The following is a 21544-nucleotide window of genomic DNA, read 5'->3' as shown; positions in this document are numbered from 1 at the left end:
AATGTGTGACCCTTGACTGGCTCCTGGATAAACACACACACACACACACAAGACATCATTAGAGAACTGGAACAATGGGCAAAATTTGCATATGAACTATATATTAGGTAACATTATTAGTGTTGATTTCTTGGGTGTGATAATGGAACTGAGTTATCTGAGGGTGAAGTATCACAAAGCTGCAACTTACTTTCAGAGGGTTCAGCCAAATTTTTTTCTATACATAGATTTTTGTATATGTGTGTATATACCCACAAATACAGTTTACTAAGCACTAACATATGCTAGGTACTAATTTGCACCCTCTTCCTAATGAGTAGATTCTTTCTATTCGTTCTTTTGCATTTGACATGCTTACATGTCCCACAATTAACAGGACAAAATCCCTATTCACCACTTCCCTCCCTCTTCTTTCAAACTTCTCTAAAAAACTGTCTACGCTGTTGTTTCCACTTCTTCACCTTACTTCTCAACTATTCCCAACACGCCACAGAAATTGTTATTGTGTGCCTTCCAGTTGATTCCAACTCTAACTCACAGAGACCCTGTGTTATAGAGCAGATCTCCACGGGAGCAGGTCTCCACGGGAGCAGATCTCCAGGCTTTTCTCCCTCGGAGTGACTGATGGGTTAGAATCACTGTCCTTTTGGTTAGCGGCTTGCGAGCACTTAACCATTGCACCACCAGGGCTCCTTCCCAGAAATTTGTTGTTGTTGTGTGCCATTGAGTTGATTCTGACTCATAGGGACCCTACAGAGCAGAGTAGAACTGACCCATAGGGTTTCCAAGGAGCAGCTGGTGGATTCAAACTGCTGACCTTTTGGTTAGCAGCTGTAACTCTTAACCACTGTACCACCAGGGCTCCAGAAATTACTACTCCTGAAATCACCAGTGTTCTTCATGTCACTAAATCCAATGAGGAATTGTCAGGCCTCCAGGGATTGGACTGGACTACAAGATAGAAAATGATACTGGTGAGGAGTGAGCTTCTTGGCTCAAGCAGAGGTATGAGACTTGAGATGCATGAGGGCGGCTCCTGTCTGGAGGGGAGATGAGAAGGCAGAGGGGGACAGAAGTTGGCTGAATGGACATGGAAATACAGGGTGGAGAGGAGGAGTGTGCTGTCTCATTAGGGGGAGAACAACTAAGAGTACACAGCAAGGTGTATATAAGTTTTCGTATGAGAGACTGACTTGATTTGTAAACTTTCACTTAAAGCACAATAAATAAAAATTAAAAAAAAAAAAAAAAAGGAAAAAAAAATTGTCAGGCCTCATCTTGACCTGTAATGCTGTTAACTATTTCCTCTTTGAAATACTCCTTTTCCTTAATTTTCATGATTCTGCTGTTCATTTTCATATGTCTCTGGTTGTTCCTTTGTAGTCTCCTTTGCTGGTTCATCCTCATGAACCTGATCCTTAAGCACTGGAGTTGACCAAGGTTGAGTCCTAGGCCCTCTTCTCACTTTATATTCTCTCCCCAGGAGATCTTACCCATGTCTGCAGCTTCAATTTCTATCTTCAGACAGGTGATTCAAATTTCTAGCAAATCTAGACCTCATCTTTGAGCTCCAGATATGACTCCTGGATCTCTCAATATAACTGAAATTCATCATCTCTACCTCCCTCTCCCTCATACCTTGGTCCTCCATTCCCTGGATGGCCTATTATACTATCATTACTCTTTCAGTTGTATGAGCCAGGAACCTGGCAGCCATACCTGATACTTTCCTCTTCCTTGCCTCTTACATTCAATTCTTATCAATTTTATCTCCTAAATATTTACGATATGCCCCTCCATTTCTACCACCACCATCTTAATCTAAGCTACCATGACTTCTTCCTAGACTACTGGAACAGCCTTCTAACACCTACACCCACTCTGTTGGTGTTATTGTTGTTAGGTGCCATGGAGCCAACTTATAGCTACCCTTTGTACACCAGAATGAAACAGGGCCTGGTCCTGTACCATTCTCCTCACAATCTGTTATGCTTGAGCCCACTGTTGCAACCACACCCACTCTAGTCTCCTTCAGTATTTCCCCCATAATGCAAAGTGATTTCTTTGATGCTCAAATCAGATTATCTCACTCCCTTTCAATGGTTTTCTTTAACTGTTATCATAAACATCAAGGCTTAGAGCCTAATCTCTCCTGCTTTACCTAGCAGCACTTTGCTCTCCCTCCAAGATCTCATCCAATTGGCCTTCAAACTTTTAGTCCTCTGAATATCATGTTCTGCCTAGAATTCTCTATCTCATGTCAAATTATTCCTTCCATAGCCCTCCAGGCAAGGCAGGTTCTCCCTGCCATAGCTCCCTGTACTTATGGAAGTTATCACTTTCTTTATTATCTATTTGTAAAACAAGTGATTAATGCTGTTACTGCCACTAGACTATAAGTTCCATGGAGGCAGGGATGTGGTCAGTTTGCCTGCCTAAATGTTCCCAGCGCCATACTATTTGAATGTTCCCAAAGAATGATCAATAAATATTTGTTGAATGAATGAATGGAAAAATGAAGGCAGGCCTGTACTAGAATCATAAAGATAAAAATGATGTGGCCCTTATCTACAAAAAACTCACAATTAGGGGACACACGCATAGAATGATAACTACAATATAGTACACAATATGTTATGGCAGAGCTTCTGGAGGAATGCAGAGGAAGGAATAAATAACTTTGCTGGGAAATAGGGAAGAAGTCGGAAATATGGTTGTTGCTAAGAGTACAAGCTCTGGAGGCTGACTTTCTAGGTTCAAATATGGGCTCCATCAGTTATTAACTGAGATTTTGGGGCAAGTTCTTCACTTCTTTTAAGACTCATTTTTCCTTATTTGTAAAATGAGGATAATACCATGGAGTTATGAGGATTAAATGATAATTCATGTAAAGCCTGCAGAGAGGAAATGTTAGTTTATTTTATCATTATGAAGGGCAAATAAGGGAGACTTTTCTGAAATTACCACTTAAGAATCAAAGTTATAATCTTGCTAAAAGACAGCTCAGATAATTTTAAAATATTTTCCTGTTCAAAACATACAAAGTGCTAGGATTTACTAATTTGAAATTCTATCTTGGATCAAAAATATTTAAAGTCAAAATGTAAAACTTGAAAGGAAAGAAGGTTGTAATATAAATACCAGTTTTTAATCAATGTGCAAATCAATTGTCTCTATCCTCTTCTGGAAAGGGAAATAAGTGGCATTTGGCAGGAGTTAATAAATTTCCAGATTGGAAACAGGTAGATAAATGAGATATATTTTTTTGGTCATCGGAGATATTTGGTCATCTTACCCAAAACAATAAACCAGATTCTGGTATATTACATAAGACTACAAAGTAGCAGCTAAACATATAAGCTCTGAAAACAGATTCCCTGGATTCAAATCCAGGCTCTATAATCTACCAGTTTTAAGACCATAAAAAAAACCCAGACATAGGCAAATTATTTATCCTCTCTGTACTGAAATTTCCTCATTCATAATTAATAGTAAGAATAGTATCTATTTCAGAAATATTTTGAAAATGACTCAGTGCCTATCATTTATTACAATTATTATTACTGTTATTAATTTTCTAAAAGTGGTTCTTAGGAAAGCTTGTTGCTTCAAACCTTGGGGCTCTAACAAGAGAAAACAAACACAGACTCTACCAGACACAAGAGGGAAGGGCTCTGTGGAACAAAGACTTTGGTTTGGCCCTTTGACTCTGGTTTCTGAAAATAACCCAAGCAATCAAGAAGCCTTTGCTTTCCAAAATAGCTGAGCAAGTAGGGGCTACATAGGCCCCCACCGGGCAAACTAATTTCAGGAAGGGACAGGAGGAGGAGAGGGGGGCTAATGCAGTCATGCACATTCACTGCTATGCATTAAAGCCCAATCACGCATATTCATTGAGGTCCCAATGACTAGGGGACTTGGGACCTTGAAGTGCTCTCTTTCGGTGCCTTCTGGATCTGTAAGAACACCCATTCATGGGAGAGTGTGGGACGTCCCTGGGGACAATCGAAGCCCTGTGCCAGACCTCTCCCAGACCTTGCCTGATGTGTTTCTTTGCTTGTATCCTTTCTGGTTATTATAAACAGCTAACCGTATGTATTGGCACTTTTTTTTTTTTTTTTAACCGTATGTATAGGTAACAGTCTCTGAATTTTGCAATAAACCAACATGGGCTGGCAGGACAGAGTCGATTTGTGCAGACCTGGCTCTGGGTGGCTGGGTGATAGCGCAAGGCTGCATGGACAGGACAGTTGATGAAGAAGGACAGAGTCCTTCTAGCTTGTGACCTAGTCCCGGGGGAGTAGAGGGTCAGAGAGGGGAAGGATTTGCCATGGAAGTGGCTGGCGATAAAGTATGGAGATGTGGGAAGGTGAGGCCTGGATACATTTCGAGCTGGAATTAGTTTCATGCTGATCCTTGCTACACAGTGATAAAGGTGGGGTTTGCCCGCCTTGTCCCTTTTATATAGCGCTGTCTATAGCAGTGCTGTCCTTGCAGGCTCAGATACCCAATTCTCCCTTGTCTTCCCTTGATGTCTGTCTGTCTTTTCCTTGAATAAGGATAAGAAGTGACATGGAGCAGAAGACTTAACCTTAAGGGAATTTTATTCTGAAGTTCAAAAGAACTCGTTGGCAATAAAATGACCAGGAAACTTTGGTCGTGGAAAGAAACAGGAAGTGGTGAGAATTCTGAGGACTGGTATATGATGTCTTTGTAATTTCCTAAATCTCACTGCAATCCAAGTCCTTGTTTCCGAGGGGACAGATGTGTTTATTTTGTACCTGTGATGCTATGATGGCCTAAATCATTAAAAAAAAAAAATTCCATCATCAAATTGTTCATTTTCAGAAACCTTTATCTACTTTTGGTTTTGTGAAGAACTCATAAAAAAGAATGACTCTTTCTGAAGCACAATATAAACCAAATTTGATCAATTTGAAGATGTTGAAATTCAAAATTTGACTGTGCTCTAATATATTTTTGCTTCATCTAGTCCAGTGCTAATTTTTCCCCTCCCTAAACCTGCTAACTTCTCATCTGCTTTCCAACTGCCATCTCTGAGGTCATTCCAATTCCTCTGACTGCCACTGAAGCTGCTACAGTGTTTGTACAGCATGCATTCCTAAAAGACAACGCTTATCTCGTGCATTAACGTCTATACGAAAAGCCAAAGCTTAAGTACAGTGAAACTTTTTATTATCAGGTCTATTTACATTTTATCACTATACTTTTCTTACAAAGCTAATTTTTCTGTGCTATTGTAAATTTCCAAACTCTGGACTCTATTTTCTGCTGTTTAATAATTCTTGAGGGAAACACTCTCATTGTTTGCTGAGGAACCAGCTCTTCCGGAGCAAGCAGAGGTTCCCCTTTATACCCAGATAAAAGATGGGATGTCCGTGATTACAGCTGCTTGTGGTAGGCAGTGAGGGTCTGAGAGCAGTGTAGACTGGAGCTAACTAAGGCTGTGGCCAGACACCACATTCTGAAGAGAGCAAGGGGCTCAGCAAGCCTTACACAAATCACAGCTTTGAACAACATGTCTGAGCCTCACTCCTCCTAAACATAACCCCTCATTTGGATGTGCACTGAACTGAACAAGGCTTACCAGCGCCCCTCAGAAATTTCTAAGAAATGTTCATTTCTGGGTATGATGCAATGTCCTTATGACTGAGCTGTGTGTGCTGTGTCCTTAAGGTTCTAGTTTTGAGGAAAGCTGATGAATCCTATTCCTAACTCCAATAATCTATGTGAGTCGGGAATGCTCTCTTGTACTCCTGATGTAGTCAGCCCACCATGGAATGTCAAAATAAACTATTGTGAGCCTGCTATTTGAGTACACTCTAACTGTACCACTCCAAATGAATTCTGAGGCCAGAATAAAAAAACTCATGTGATACTCATACAAATATCTCAAAAGAAAGAAACCTAACATAAAGCAGGACTACGTTCTAGGAAACTACTCCAATGCCTCAAGGAGGTAGATAATAAGGGTCAGAGTAAAACATTGAGGAGATTAGTATTTGGCACAAGATTTAGGAAGTAATTAGAACTGTTAGGTAAGACCATTTGGGCTTGGATAACAAAAGTGGAACTGTGAAGAGGATATGGATGGGAAAGACGAGTGAGAACCAAAGAAAACTATTGATCTGATGAGAAAAGTCTGAAAGGGCCACTTTTAGAGAGGAATTACAATGTACTTTATTATTCTTGAAACTTCAGCCTGACAAGTTTTCATTAAATCTAGAATTGCCTTGACATTTACCCTTTTCCACCAATTGCAACAATTTTTTGTAGTCTCTTAGAAAAATATATGTAAAATTTTCCTTTGACTTAAATCAGGGAACTCAATAATTTAAATAAAAAATTTAAACTGATTGCTGGGATAAAAATTAATTCAACCAGTCCAAGGTTTTCAAAGATTAAAAAAAAAATTGGTCTTAATTTCTTCCACAGTCAATTCTGCTACCTCAGCCTTGAATGGGAAATCCTGTCTGAAGGAAGTAAAAAGTATCCAAAACTAGACCCTAGTTTACTTACTGTAAGTACCATAATATACTCTTATTGGCCCTCAAGGAAAACCAATAATTGTTGCTTTCTAAGGCAGAGGGTGAGGTTGAAGAGAGAAGGAAAAATGACATGCTTTAAAATTAAACTCATGTCTCAGCTCCGTTATTTGCTAATTGTATCACTTTGAGCATGCTATTTAACAGTTTAAGCCTCGATTTTCTCACATCAAAAGGGATTACCACCACCCATCTCTAAAGTTCTTACGTGTAAAATTCCCTGCTCAATACCTGGCACAGAAAATGTTCCTTTTTCTTCCAGTTCCTTTCCCAAAGCCTTTCAGGACCACTTGGATTCACTGTTTTCTCCCTTTCCTAAGACACAGCATTTAAATTCTGTACCACACATCACATATTAATCTGAATGTTTGGCTTGCTTGTGGAATCTCTTGAATTTCCAAAGACTCTAAGTTTGTCGCTAACATACTTCTTCTGTGACTTCCACATGCCACCAGCAACATAGTAGGAATTCGATAAATATTTGTTGAATGAATCACACTGAGTTAATAAAAATACTAAGAACCAAAATAGGATAAGAAATGGCAAAGCTTACACCTACACAGGAATTCTTGCTCGATAACTATTCATGGTCTGGCCATCTTTTTGAAGCGGTACTTCTGACTTCCCCGGCTCCATGGTTGATAGACATCTGTGGTAGCCAGCTTCCAAGATAGCTCTCAGTGATATTGCTCATCTCACAATGAACCAGTGTGGCTCTATATGACCAGCAGAATACTGCAGAAGTGCCAACGTTGACTTCAGGAGCTAGATCAAAAGAGGCACTGTAGCTATTGCCTTGGTCTCTTGAATTGCTTGCTTTGGGAAAAGCCAGTCACTATGCCATGAAGATACTCTCCTATGGAGAGGGACTGGGATCTATGGCTTATACCAAAGCCAAGCCCACTGCCATCGAGTTGATTCTGACTCACAGGACCTTGTAAGACAGAGAACTGCCCCATAGGATTTTCAAGGCTGTAAATCTTTACGGAAGCAGAACTGCCACATCTTTATCCTGTGGAGTGGCTGGTGGGTTCAAACCACCAACCTTTCAGTTAGCAGCAGCTGAGCTGCTTTAACCACTGTGCCACGTAGGGATTGTCTGTATAATTAGTATCCATTTGCCAGCCATGTGGGTGAACCACTTAGGATGGTTGCAGCCCCACTTGACTGCAACCTCGTGAGAGACCCTGAGCCAGAACTGCCCAGCTGAGTTACTTCCAAATTTCTGACCCACAGAAACTGAGAGACAACAAGTGATTATTGTTTTAAACCACTAAATTTTGGAGTGATTTTTTTAATGCAGCAATAGACAACTAGTACACTGTCTAAGGATATATAAGGCATAAGATCTGGTAGCTCAACTGAATTAATAAAAATTAAGTTACATTGACCCTAAGCTTAGACCAAACTTATGACTTTTCAAAATATATCACTTTTAAACGGAAAGTCTGCTGATTCTCTAATCACTAGAGTTCTTGGAGTAATGCTTGACTTTCCTCTTTTTTCTTATACTTAATAAACAATCCCTTAGAAAATTCTGTGGCTCCACCTTCAAAAGAATAGCCAGAATTCAACCACCTCCCATGACCCCCACTGTCCACCACCCTAATTGAAGCCATTATCATCTCTCATCTAGATTATTACAACAGCCCCTTGACTTTCTTTTCTGGCTTCTACCCTTTCTCCTGGAGCCCTGGTGGCATAGTGGTTAAGAGCTGTGGCTGCAAACAAAAAGGTCAGCAGCTGGAAACTGTATAGGGCAGTTGGAATTGACTCAAAGGCAATGGATTTGCTCCCCACAGTATCTTCTCAGACAGTATCGGCCACAGTGATCCTGTCACTCCTCTGCACAAAAGCCCTCTATGGCTTCCTGTTTCACTAAGTGTAAAAGCTAAAGTTCTTATTGCCTACATGATCTGTTCAGTCTCCCACCCCATTACCTTCCCGACCTCATCTCCTAGCACTGTACCCACCCTGCATTGGCTTCTCACTATACCTCAAATAACCCAGGAATGCCACCACCTCAGGGTCTCTGTACAGGCTATTCCCTCTACTTGGAATGCTCTTGTCCCAGCTATCTCCCTGGCTTAAGTCGCATGTCGAGTAAACTGTAGACCAAGGATTTAAACTAGGTCTGGGTTATTTCAAAACAGGCTACCAGGACCCATGACAGAAGGTAGTAAAAACTCTAGCTCTGTCCTTGGCAACTTATGTGACCTTTTTGAGCTACGATTTTCCCCACCTTAAAAATGAAATAACATTATTTTATTAAAATAAAGTAACATTTATTTCACAGGTGGTTGTGAAGATTAAATAAGACATGCAGGTAAAGCACATAACAGGATATCTGGCAAATAGTAAGCACTCATTCAATGTGGTGATGGTGGTAGGAGAAGCTACATCAGCAGCAATCAATCAGATGGGAGATGTGAAGGAAAGGAATCGTGGATGATTCCTAGGTTTTTGCCTTAAGTAATTGAAGGAATGATGGTACCATTCACTGAGTCTGGGGACAACAGAAAAAGTTGTAGAGAGCAAGAACATTAGTTAAAACTCTAGTGGAAAAACTCTAGTAGCTCCCTGGTAATTCTTTTTTTTTGGACCAAAGGTGCTTAAGCCCCAAACAAGTAATATTAAAACTATCGGTACCTTTCAATCACATAAACGGCATTCCATTTCCATTCTCTCTCTAAATTACTTAAAATTGTTTTTTGTTCTAAGTAATTCCTTTCTAGAACGAGAGAAATTGTTGAAGTAAAAAATGTCACAAAGTCTAGATCCTGGATGAGTTGCTGTTCTTAATTAACTGATGGCAAATATTGCAAAGATGAATAGCAACAGAACAAAATCCAGCAACTTAAGGAAGTCCTCACTTTTGTTTTAAAGAGAAATATTGGCAAATATTAGGGAGAATTTATGCAACCAACATTAAATAAGGTAAGTATTGGGGGTTTTGAGAAATGGCAAAGTGTTTCTGTTATTTTTAAGTGAAAGCTTCCTGATAACTAAAGTGTTCAGGCTTAATGAAAGGAGATTTCAGTTCTCTTTTTCAGAGTCCCTCTGGCTTAACTCCCCAAAGAAAGGTAGCACTTGACCCAGGTCTGGCCCTAGCTGTACACGCTTAGCTTTCATTTAAATAGTAGTTCACAGACTAGTTAAACAATCCTATACATAAAATTGACTTCACAAGCCTCTATGTCATAATTCATTTTATCGAGGTGTATTTTGTCTTCAGGTTCTGGCACTTTACAGGATTCCCCAAATCCTATTTTGAGATGCTTCAAAGTATGCACTACTTTGAACTGGAGAGAAGGCCAAAACCAAAAACCAAACCCAGTGCCTTCGAGTTGATTCCAACTCAGAGCAACCCCGTAGGACAGAGTAGAACTGCCCCATAGAGTTTCTAAGAAGCGCCCAGGCGGATTCAAACTGCCGACCCTTTTGGTCAGCAGCCATAGCACTTAACCACTACACCACCAGGGTTTCCGGAACGAAGGCAGCATAGTGTAATTAGAGTAGTGAATTAGTTTAAGCTGGGTCCCAAACCCCTGGATACAGTCTCTGGTTACAGTTTGCTTCTCTGGGCCTCAGCTTCTTCAACCTTAAAACAAAGGGTTTGACCTATAGATGACCATGAAGTTCTCTTTGAGCTCTGTGTTTGATTGTAGTAAGCTGCTCTAGGTAAGAAAACTGACTTTTGTTTCCCTCTAATTCTTTGTAAAGATGAATTACAAATAAGCCAGCCACAAACTATTTTACAGACAAGTTTGTATACCACTATTTTGGTGGGCTACTACGGAATGGTTTCTTCTACCATTGTGCTACATAAAAACAAGGGGGATTAAAACTTTGACCTTAACTTCAGCAAATCATGCTAATAAAGCTAACTGACCTGCAACTAGTTCACGGAAGGAAGTACAGTATATATATTGTCCACCAACTTCCTCTCACTACAGAAATAGAGAAATGAGGTTTGTTTTTTTTGAGGCGGTACTTGCTACATTTACCATAAATATTGAATTTCTTCTTTTTTTCCACTGTAGTTTGTGTCATGCAAGAATCTATTTACACTGACTAAAATGGAATGATGCTGGAAGAGTGATTCATGAGGAATTTTAAGCCTGAAATTTACCCTGAACGATATAGTCTTAGTTGGCATAAACCACTGGTACAGGTAAGGCTGATCATTTATTCATTTTTAGCTTAAAAGTTAACTGTACAGAAATTCTAACAGGACTAAACTGTTTAAATTGTGAAAACCAATCATTAAGAAAGGTAGTCAGCCTTGTAATGTAGATAATCATCAGTAACTGACCTTAGAGTTATAAAACTGCTGAGGGGAACTTTTAAAAAGTTTATGGAAATAATTCTGTATAAGTAACATGTAATTTTTATTTGATTTCTTAAGCTTTACAGCTTTCTAACATTTCAGAAAAGAAATATCAATATCTATTAGTTGTATAATCAAAGTTTATTTTTTAAAGGAAAGGTATATAGTAGGTACAAGTTTGGTGTTTGGGAAGCTAAAGATGGTGAACTAGTTCTTTGTTATGGTGATATCCCTATGTAGATTCAAACTCATCTGGTTAATAAAGCTAGCCTCTGATAAAGTCTTTTTTTTTCAATCCCCCTTTTTGTTCCAAGGAAACCCTGGTGGCATAGTGGTTAAGAGCTACAGAGTGCTCCTCAGAAACCCTGTGGGGCAGTTCTACTCTGTCCTATGGGGTCCCTATGAATCCCAATCAACTAGCAAACGGTTTTGTTCCGAACCATTTGCTAGTGTGAAATAGAAAAATAAGGCAGTAGAATTGAGTAATATGAGATATTAGATGCTGTATGAGGTGGTCCAGTTAAAAAAAGGAATACTATTGATCTTAATAGGAAGGACGGTTACCTTTACAGAGTTTGGTATAATCACGCATTACTATTGACAAAAGGCAGGGAGGGACTAGTGCTTTTCTTTAGTATCATCATACAATAAAACATTGTTTATGCAAATTCAACATCTACTTTGGGTAGATACATTTTTCTTAAGAAAAAAAGTTGGCTTATTTCACTCTGTTCAACTGGCTTTTAAAATTGTGGGCTTACAGGTTAGGTTTTATGTATTTATAACTGTATACTAACTGCAAGCAGATTCTAATTCACCAGGCTGCACTGGATTCAGATACAAACTCCCTCTGAAGCATATGAATTGTTTTCTATATAAAACTTACAAATGAAGGAAAATAAAGTGATAAAGGCATTAAAACAATAAGAACAAAAAATCCAAACCTGCTGCCATCAAGTGGATTCTGACTCACAGGGACCCTACAGAAGAGAGAGAACTGCCCCACAGCGTTTCCAAGAATCAGCTGGTGGACTCGAACTGCTGACCTTTTGGTTAGCAGCTTGAACTCTTAACCACTGTGCCACCAGGTTTTCCGATAAAGACATTACCCATTGTCATCGAGTCAATTCCGACTCATAGTGACCCTATAGGACAGGCTGGAACTGCTCCCTAGAGTTTCCAGGGGCCGCCTGGTGGATTCAAACTGCCAATCTTTTGGACAGCAGCCGTAGCACTTAACCACTACACCACCAGGATTTCTGGTAAAGACATTAATAGACATAAAGACACTGAAGTATTTGACTCTAGAGATACTGTACCCCCCCAAAAACAAACCCATTGCCATTGAGTCCATTCTGACTCATAGCGACCCTATAGGACAGAGTAGAACTGCCCCATAGAGTTTCCAAGGAACACCTGGTGGATTTGAACTGCTAACCTTTTGGTTAGCAGCTGTAGCTCTTAACCACTATGCCACCAGGGTAGGGGTGGTGGTTGTTTAATTTAAAAATTATTTCAAAATTATAATATTGTATTTGGAAAAACAAAACCATATTTCTGTAATCTAAGATGCAGAAAATAAATATAATTGTGATTCTCAAAGAGGGGTAAAATAAAAAAAAACATTTCTGTCGAATGTTAATCTGATTCATAGTGACCCTATAGGACAGAGTAGAATGGCCCCGTAGCGTTTCCAAGGCTGTAAATCTTTACGGAAGCAGACTGCCACATTTTCCTCCTTCACAGCAGCTGGTGGGTTCGAAATGCCAACCTATCTGTTAACGGCTGAGCACTTTAACCACTGCGCTCCAGGAGGACAGCTCCAGGTGGGCGGCATATAATAATCTCAGAAAGCTGTACGCGGTAAGATTTTATGTTTATCCAAAGAGACGATGTGATTTAAAAAAAAAAATTGAAAAACCCTGTTCTAGATCACAAAACGGTAGAGAATATGGTGCATAGAAAGTGATGAAGACACAGAGAAATGCACCAGACTCTGAATAGATACCATTATTCTTATTTGACCAGAGTCCAAAAACTTTTCTTTGTTAGTCTCACCTGAAAGAAATGAGGAAACAGGAGAAAAAAGAATTTGTATATGACTATTTAGCACTTCGTGTGCACCGTTTCAATCAAGAAAGATTTAAAAATAAGACTTAAAGCAAAAAAGCACACCTGCATTTAAGCTGTTATTAAACCATATCCTCTGAACAACCTAAAGATACTAAATTTCACATGAGGGACACATGAGGGCACGTTAACCAACCGGCCTAGCAACTGCAGTTTGGCATACAATTTTTAATTCACTTTTTAATGAAGTATGACAGCATTAAATATTTGAAATGAGAAATTACTGATGTCCTGGGATTTGGGTGTCTATTTGTGGTCACTACACATTCCTTCTGTTCAATTCAGGATCTTCCTTGAGTTTTTGGTTATACGGAATTAAGTTTACTTCTAAAATATGAAGAAATTCTTCTAATAGTGTTAAATTATAGAGGAATGTTTTAATGTAGCCATGAAAAGATACCACTAATGTGCTAATTTAAATTCTGTCTTCTCTCTATTAATATGGCCCCAAAAATACTTTTGCAATACTTTCCTTTACCCAGTATGTATTATTTACATGTGCCTTAAATTTTTTAAAATTATATTTCTAGGCAAAGTCAATCTCATTTACAAATTATTTTATAAGAACTAGAAATTCCTCTAACATAACATTTAACTATTTGCATCAATTTTTGTTTTTTAGGCAAAGGCACCGTCCATCACAATAATCAAGCTTTTGCGTTTATTTCAACTGGAAAATCGTGATTTAAATAGGTGAGAAGGTACCTATAATTTCCTTTCCATCCAATATGTTTTTGTTACACATTTGTTTCAACTAATGCTTTTTTTTTTTTAACTATTCAGCTTAAATGCCACCTATAATTTTAATAGTAAACATTTGCAATTCTGTTCTAGCTTCTGTGCCAAAATTCAAGAAAATCTGACATAAATGAGTAACAATTCAACATGTATTCAACCATCCAGGATCTCTTCCATGGCTTTACCAATTATTTATACCTTCCTTTGTATCGTGGGCCTCTTTGGAAACTCTCTTTCCCAATGGATATTTTTAATGAAGATAACTAAGAAAACATCAACCCACATCTACCTAGCACATCTTGTGACGGCGAACTTACTTGTGTGCAGCGCCATGCCTTTCGTGGGTATCTATTTCCTGAAAGGTTTTCAATGGGAATTTCGATCGGCACGATGCAGGGTGGTTACTTTCCTGGGGACTCTATCCATGCATGTAAGTATGTTTGTCAGCCTCATAATTCTAAGTTGGATTGCCATAAGCCGCTATGCTACCTTAATGAAAAAGGATTCTACACAAGAGACCACTTGGCGCTATGAGAAAATATTTTATGGCCGTTTACTGAAAAAATTTCGCCAGCCCGATTTTGCCAGAAAACTATGCGTTTATATATGGGGAGTTGTACTGGGCATAATTATTCCAGTTACCATATACTACTCAGCTGTAGAGGCTACAGAAGAAGAGAACCTGTGCTATAATCAGCAGATAGAACTAGGAGGCATGGTCTCTCAGATTGCAGGTCTCATTGGAGCTGCATTTATTGGATTTTCATTTTTAGTAGTACTAACGTCATACTACTCTTTTGTCAGCCATTTGAGAAAAATAAGGACCTGTACATCTATTACAGAGAAAGATTTGATTTACAGGTCTGTAAAAAGGCATCTTTTGGTCATCCAAATTCTACTAATAGTTTGCTTCCTTCCATATAGTATTTTTAAACCCATTTTTTATGTTCTAAACCAAAAAGAGGACTGCCAACAATTGAATTATTTAATAGAAATAAAAAACTTCCTCACCTGTCTTGCTTCAGCCAGAAGTAGTACAGACCCCATTATATTTCTTTTATTAGATAAAAAATTCAAGAAGTCACTATATAACCTCTTTACAAAATCTGATTCACCACATATACAACCATATGGTTGACTTTTGAAGGGAAAACACCACAAAATAGATAACAAAAGTGTTCATGTGACCCTATTAGGGACACTAAACTACATGATTAAGATGTCATAGCTTAGTTGATAGCACATACTGAGAACACCTCTTTGATTTAAAAATATAAATAAATATGTACGTTCATAAAACTCGATTTATAGTTCTACTTGTACTGAAAGCTGAGTTAGCAGACTTTCAGAGACAAAACTCAATCCTATTGAAAGGATCCCACTGCACTGCACATGAAACTAACAGCCCATTTTCTGTTTAAGCTCAACTGTGGATGCTTCGGTTCAGAACACATTTCACAACTGTGGAATATAGAAGCAAGTGGTTCAGGACTCATCTGATTTTTAGTAGTTATAATACAAGGGCCTATCTCTGGCTAATGTTTGTTTTGTTGGAAAAGTTTTTTAATACTTTAAAAATGAGTGAAGAAAAAAATGAATAAGAAATTCTCATACTTCAGTCCTGTCCAAATGCATGAATAACGTAGTATAAAATCCAAGGTTTTATAAAAATATTATTGGGTATTATCTGGCTCGTGTTACTGGGATGAGCAATATCAATTTATTCCAGCATTAGGTAGATATTACTTATAAATATGTTTAAATATTTGGATTAGGTTTTGTTAGAATAAAAAGGCAATATGTCATTATATGTCAATCTTTATCACATTTTCTATATTTTTTCTGTATTCAGTATAAATGTTATCAAAGGCAAAAAATTACATGGCACATAGATAAATTCAATTAATTTTTATGAAATGAATGAATGATAAGGGAGTACAATAGTATCATAGGTAAGAGAATGGTCTCTGGAGTTAGACTCCCTGAGTGCAATCCTGAGTCATCTAATTTAGCTGGACAATCTTATGCAAATTACTCACCCCTGTAAGTGTTAATTTCTTCATCTGTAGAATAGAAAAATACTACCTAATTTTTAGGTGCTATTATTATTTTTTATTTCTTTTTATTATTAAATCATATGATGTACTATTATCAGTAGTTATTATTTACTGAACAATTGCTATGTGCCTGGCACTTTGCTATATATGCTTTACATATATTGTTTTAATCATCGCAACTCTATAGTATGCCCATTTACTGATGAGAAAACTGAAATGCATGGAGTTAAGTATGTCACCCAAATTTTCTCCAATATCCAGGTAAATATTTGAAGAATAAGCATTTCTTAATGGTCATTTCTTTCTTACATGTAAACCTGTCAGTAAGGCAAATGATTGTGACTATATTTTGTATTATTACATTATAATTTAAAAAAATGTGTGCTCTATCTTCCCAAAGAGATCATAAACACCTTTGGAGCTATGGTCTATTTTCTATTGCTACTCCCCCTGATACCTGCATTCTCTTCTCAGAAAAGAATCAAACAAAACCAATTTAATAAAATCAGCCATTAACTGTAACACACCATTTTGTTAGAGACTGCTTAAAGACTCATTTACTCTTTACATGGTAATTCCTTCAATGCTCAAAAAGAAGTCTGTATCCACATAGTACTTCCAAGCCTGTAATCTCATAGCATGTTTTATTCCTGAATTAGAAATGTAAAAGCTATTCACTGTACAGGTTTCATAAGAGCCATGTGTTCCAAATCACTAGAGGTCATTCCAGCACGTCTACATAATTTTCATTAAAAAAAAGAATAGAAAAACGGTAAATAATTTTTCTCCTTTTTTACTTCAATGGTTAACTGAAAGAAGAAAATGGTCAGAGAAAAGTCTGGAAAAACAAATTCTGGCCTCAAATACTTACAGTACGCATCTATCCTTTTATAGTACCAAACTAATTTCTGGCTGATTAATTCGCAGAGATAAAGGTAGACCTGGAAACTCCAGGCAACCTCCCTAATTATAAACATAGGTGTCCAATCTAGTACCTTCATGGACATGCTAATCACAGAATAACTTCAAGTTGATCAAGAGTTCCTGAGCTTTCCAGTTTTCTCTATAGGCATACTAGTAGTTTTATTCTTACATGAGTTTTAAACTTAAACTAAGAAGAACTGAGAAGATGATCAATAATCTTCATTTAACCCTGGTGGTGTAGTGGTTAAGAGCTATGGCTGCTAACCAAATGGTCCCATAAAAAACCCACTGCCATTGAGTTGATTCCGACTCATAGCGACCCTATAGGACAGAGTAGAACTGCCCCACAGAGTTCCCAAGGAGTGCTTGGTGCATTGGAACTGCCAACCTTTTGGTTAGCAGCCGCAGCTCTTAACCACTATGCCACCAGGGTTTCCACCAACAGATCAGTAGTTCGAATTCACCAGGCGCTCCTTGGAAACTATGGGGCAGTTCTACTCTGTCCTATAGGGTCACTATGAGTCAGAATCAACTGGACGGCGATGGTTTTTTTTGGGGGGGGGGGTTATACTATGTTGAATCTCACTGCGCTTAGGATATTTTGTTTTAAATATAACTTATACAAATTATGACTTAAAAAATCATTTGTCATTCCCACTACTTTAAATGAACAGCTAAAGATATTATCGAAATAGAGTTTTCTACATTTTAAAAAAGCAAGAAAAAAAGATATGCAATTTCTCTTTAAGTCATTCATTCTGATAGAAAACTCCCATTTTAATTCTCTGTACTAAATTGATATACTGAGCTTACTCTCATCATGTTTATCCTTCTACCACAGATGCTCTCCCAAATGGGTGATTGTAAATCATTGTTGAATTTTTTTGTGTAACTGAAAGAGAAAAAAACTAAAACAGTTGCCATCTACTCTATTTCCACGCTGGCTATTTAAAGTCATAGTAACTCTTTTTATAAACATTACTTTCTAAGTTTACTCTAATTTTAAAGTTTGGATTTCAAAAAAAATAGCACTTTTATGTGTCTATGTGAGTTACAGTCAAACATATTTTCAGAAATTCTAAATTTTGCATTATAGGCCAGCAAGATTGTATCTTACTGTAGAAAACAGACATGACCAAAAAATTTTTTAATTTTACTGTGCCGTAGGTGAAAGTTTACAGTGCGAGTTAGTTTCTCACTCAAAAATTTATACACAAATTGTTTTGTGACATTGGTTGCAATCCCCGCATTGTGTCAGCACTCTCCCCCTTTCCACCCTGGGCTTCCTGTGTCCATTCCTCCAGATTTCCTGTCCCTCCTGCCTTCTCATCTTTGTTTTTGGAAGGTGTTGCCCATTTGGTTGCCGATACTTGAGTGAACTATGAAGCACATTCCTCACGTGTGTTGGTGTTTTACAGGCGGATCTAATCTTTGGCTAAAAGGTGGGCTTCAAGAGTGGCTTCAGTTCTGAGTTAGCAGGGTGTCTGGGGGCCATAGTTTCAGGGGTTCCTCCAGTCTTTGTCAGACCAGTGAGCCTGTTTTCTGTGTGTGTATGTGTGTGAATTTGAATTTTGTTCTACATTTCCCTTCTGCTCTGTCCCGGGCCCTCTATTGTGATCCCTGTTGTATCAGTACCAGGCTGTTTTGATTGCTGTGACTGTATAGTAAGTTCTGAGGTCAAGTATTGTGAGCCCCACTTTGTTCTTTTTTTTCAATAATGCTTGGCTTATCAGGTGCCTCTTTCCTTTCCATACAAAGTTGGTGATTAGTTTTTCCATCTTGTTAAAGAATGCCGCTGGTATTTGGATTGCATTATATCTATAGATCACTTTGGGTAGAATTGACATTTTCATAATGTTAAGTCTATCTATCCATGAGCATAGTATGTTTTCCTATTTATGTACCTGGTTAGATTTATTCCTAAGTATTTTTATCTTTTTAGGGGCTGTTACAAATGGTACTGTTTTCCTGATTTCCTTTTCAATGTTCTCTTTGTTGGTGTTTCAGAATCTGATTTTTTTTTTTTTTTAAATCTTGTATCCTGCTGCTCTGCTGAATCTTTCTATTAGTTCCAGTATTTTCTTGTGGAATATTTGAGGCTCTCTAGGATCATATCATGGTGTAAATAGGGATAGTTTTGGATGCCTTTTATTTCTTTTTCTTGCCTTATTGCTCAAGCTAGGACTTCCAGTGTGATGTTAAATAGGAGTGGTTTATCATGTCTCATCCTTGAGACATGATAAATCCTGACCCATACTGTTACGATTTGGTGAGGTCTCCCTCTGTCTATCCCTGGCCTTGCAGTCTGCCGGGATGGGGGGGGGGTAATAGGCATATGTGGGAAGATGAGATGAAAGGAAATCTTGCTGGCAAACCACAAACGGAGCACAGAGGGAACACTGGTAATTTGCTCAGCATTTCACTGGCACAGCCCAGTGCCATGCACCTTCCTCTGAGTGCCCCCAAGTTTAAAGAGACTTGAGAGAATTTGGAAGAGCTACCATAGCTAGAAATGTTGTACATCTGATAGAAAAAAGTCTTTGGCTATATCATACACACTATACCTGGCTAAGAAGGAGAGGAGTAGTGAAAGGATTCATATCCAATAAGCCAAAGAAACTCATTTCTTTTTAAATCAAGGAGCTGATTTTTTGAGGGTTTTTTTTTTTTGGAGGGGGTGTGGTGGGAGAAGAGGGGCATAAAAAAAAAAGGAGTAGTGAAAGGATTCATATCCAATAAGCCAAAGAAACTCATTTCTTTTTAAATCAAGGAGCTGATTTTTTGAGGGTTTTTTTTTTTTGGAGGGGGTGTGGTGGGAGAAGAGGTGCATAGTAGTTAGAAATGCAAGATGAATGTATGATTCTCTTATAATTAATTAGACTTTTCTAAGTACAATTATTATTGAAACTGCACATTCAAATCGAACATGCACTCTGTTCAACAACCTTACAAACATAATGCAGAAGACTGACCAATGTGTTTCTAATACAAAAAGAATAAACAAGTTTCATTTTAATGAAAACTTAAATTTCTTTATAAAACATCAGGGACTTTTGTGAGTTGTGGAAACAGATGTAAAAGGAACATCAGAAATTAAGACCAATAGGGGAAGAAATACTGTTAAGAAACCCACAAAGCCATGGCAACTAGGGTTATGTGATGAACACCTATTTTTGATAAACTCTGGCCCTAAGCAAGTGAAAGGAGAACTGAGACCAGAAGGGGACCAAAGAGCAGCCAGGCGTGTTCTCATGGGTTAGTGAAGTAAACCATTTAAAGGAAGCACACTCAGAAACACTCAGGTGGGAAGCTTCTGGCTGAGTATGTGCGAATGGGGTTTTGCGGACAGTTCTAAGAACTAAACACTCAAACCTTCTGGGTACATGCCCCATCCAGAATAGAAAGTGATTGTTTGTGTAGCAGTTTGCAATCAGAGAAGCTGCTTAATTTATTAAACTTATTAAAATTGTATATCAGTAGATCAGAGTGACAGAAAGGCGACACCCAGGTGTGAGGCTGCCTGCAGGAATTAGGAGAGACAAGAAAATCCCAGAACCTCCCTGTGTTTAGCAGGAAACAAACAAACAAACAACATCTTGCCATCCAGTCAAGTCCGACTCATAGTGACCCTATAGGACAGAGTAGAACTGACCCACAGGGTCTCCAAGGAGCACCTGCCCGGTGATTCAAAATGCTAACTTTTTGGTTAGCAGCTGTAGCACTTAACCACTATGCCACCAGAGTTTCCGTGCTTAGCAGAGCCAATGAAATTCACTGAAGGAAGGCAAGGAGCCAGGAGGTACATTTACCTTGACAACTGTGCTATTTCTTTTTAAACTACTTTTAATTCAGGTGTGAGAGGGGGAAAAAAAAGGAAAGCACTGAAACATAACGGAAGTGTTCATATCCTTTCACAAGAAAATGGAGAGTAAAAGGGAAAGAGGACAGAAAAAAAAATATTTGCATGCGTGCCTTAATGCCTATAGGAAGGCAAAGCATGAGAAATATAACTTTATATTCTAAGACGGTGGTTCTCCATTGGGGGCAATTTTTGCCTCCCAGGGGACATTTGGCAATCTGAAGACATTTTTGGTTGTCAAAACTTGGAGGAGCTGCTACTGGCATCTACTGGGTAGAGACCAGGAATGCTGCTAAAAAAAAAAAAAAAAATTTTTTTTTTTAAGCATCCTACAATTCACAGAACAGTCCCTCACAACAAAGTATTCAGCCCCAAAAGGCACTACTGCGTGGCTGGTGGGAGATCCTGTACTATGGTGACACACTTTCCCGAATTTCAAAAGATTATACGATTACTTTTTTATACAACTTCATGTGAAATTTCTTTGCCAAAGCAAGTATTTTCCACCACAAGTCACGTGCTACCATATATTCAAATCTAACTTAATATAACCAAACAATCATTTTTAGACTTGATTATGATGATTTCAAAAAAGAATACCTACCAAATAAAGCAAAAACTATTCTTAATCAGCATAATGCTACAACGTTTGGGAAACTTAATGGTTTTGGATGATATGCCAAGAATTACAAGAAAGAGAAAGGAGGGACAGGGAGGAAAGAAGGATAGGGTATTTTTGGCCTAAAAGGAATGGAATATTGATTATTTTTTCCTAAAGGAATGAAACATTGTAGTGTTTTTCTATTTACTAAGTATAAGGGAAGAAAACTTAAGACAAAAACTGTAACTACAGAAACAAAGGCCTATATAAGAAACGGAATCAACACGTAGACCAAAAAACCAAGTCACTGAATATATGACATCTGAATGTGAAGAAAGG

The 21544-nt window shown here is 38.1% G+C and overlaps 2 protein-coding genes across 12 annotated transcripts in view; one reads left to right on the top strand and one right to left on the bottom strand.

The window, feature by feature from the left end:
- Positions 1 to 21544, bottom strand: part of CASK (calcium/calmodulin dependent serine protein kinase) — a 454527-nt gene that overhangs the window by 166851 nt on the left and 266132 nt on the right. The gene's annotated exons all lie outside the window — the stretch shown is intronic.
- On the top strand, positions 10651 to 14902 carry GPR82 (G protein-coupled receptor 82). Of its 4 annotated transcripts, none has more exons than XM_049873020.1 (4): positions 10651 to 10740; positions 12646 to 12759; positions 13649 to 13719; positions 13861 to 14902. In XM_049873020.1, the coding sequence occupies exon 4, from the start codon at positions 13895 to 13897 to the stop codon at positions 14900 to 14902; it is 1008 nt and encodes a 335-aa protein (XP_049728977.1). In that variant the 5' UTR covers positions 10651 to 10740; positions 12646 to 12759; positions 13649 to 13719; positions 13861 to 13894. The 4 variants fall into 4 exon arrangements, with proteins under 4 accessions (XP_049728977.1, XP_049728978.1, XP_049728976.1 ...); XM_049873021.1 differs by having other exon boundaries at positions 12643 to 12722; XM_049873019.1 differs by having other exon boundaries at positions 12643 to 12759.

This window comes from Elephas maximus, chromosome X (assembly GCF_024166365.1).
Source record: "Elephas maximus indicus isolate mEleMax1 chromosome X, mEleMax1 primary haplotype, whole genome shotgun sequence".
In the NCBI taxonomy this organism is placed as follows: Eukaryota; Metazoa; Chordata; class Mammalia; order Proboscidea; family Elephantidae; genus Elephas; species Elephas maximus.
Note: the sequence above shows the minus strand (reverse complement) of the source record. Positions and strands in the feature narration are given on the sequence as shown.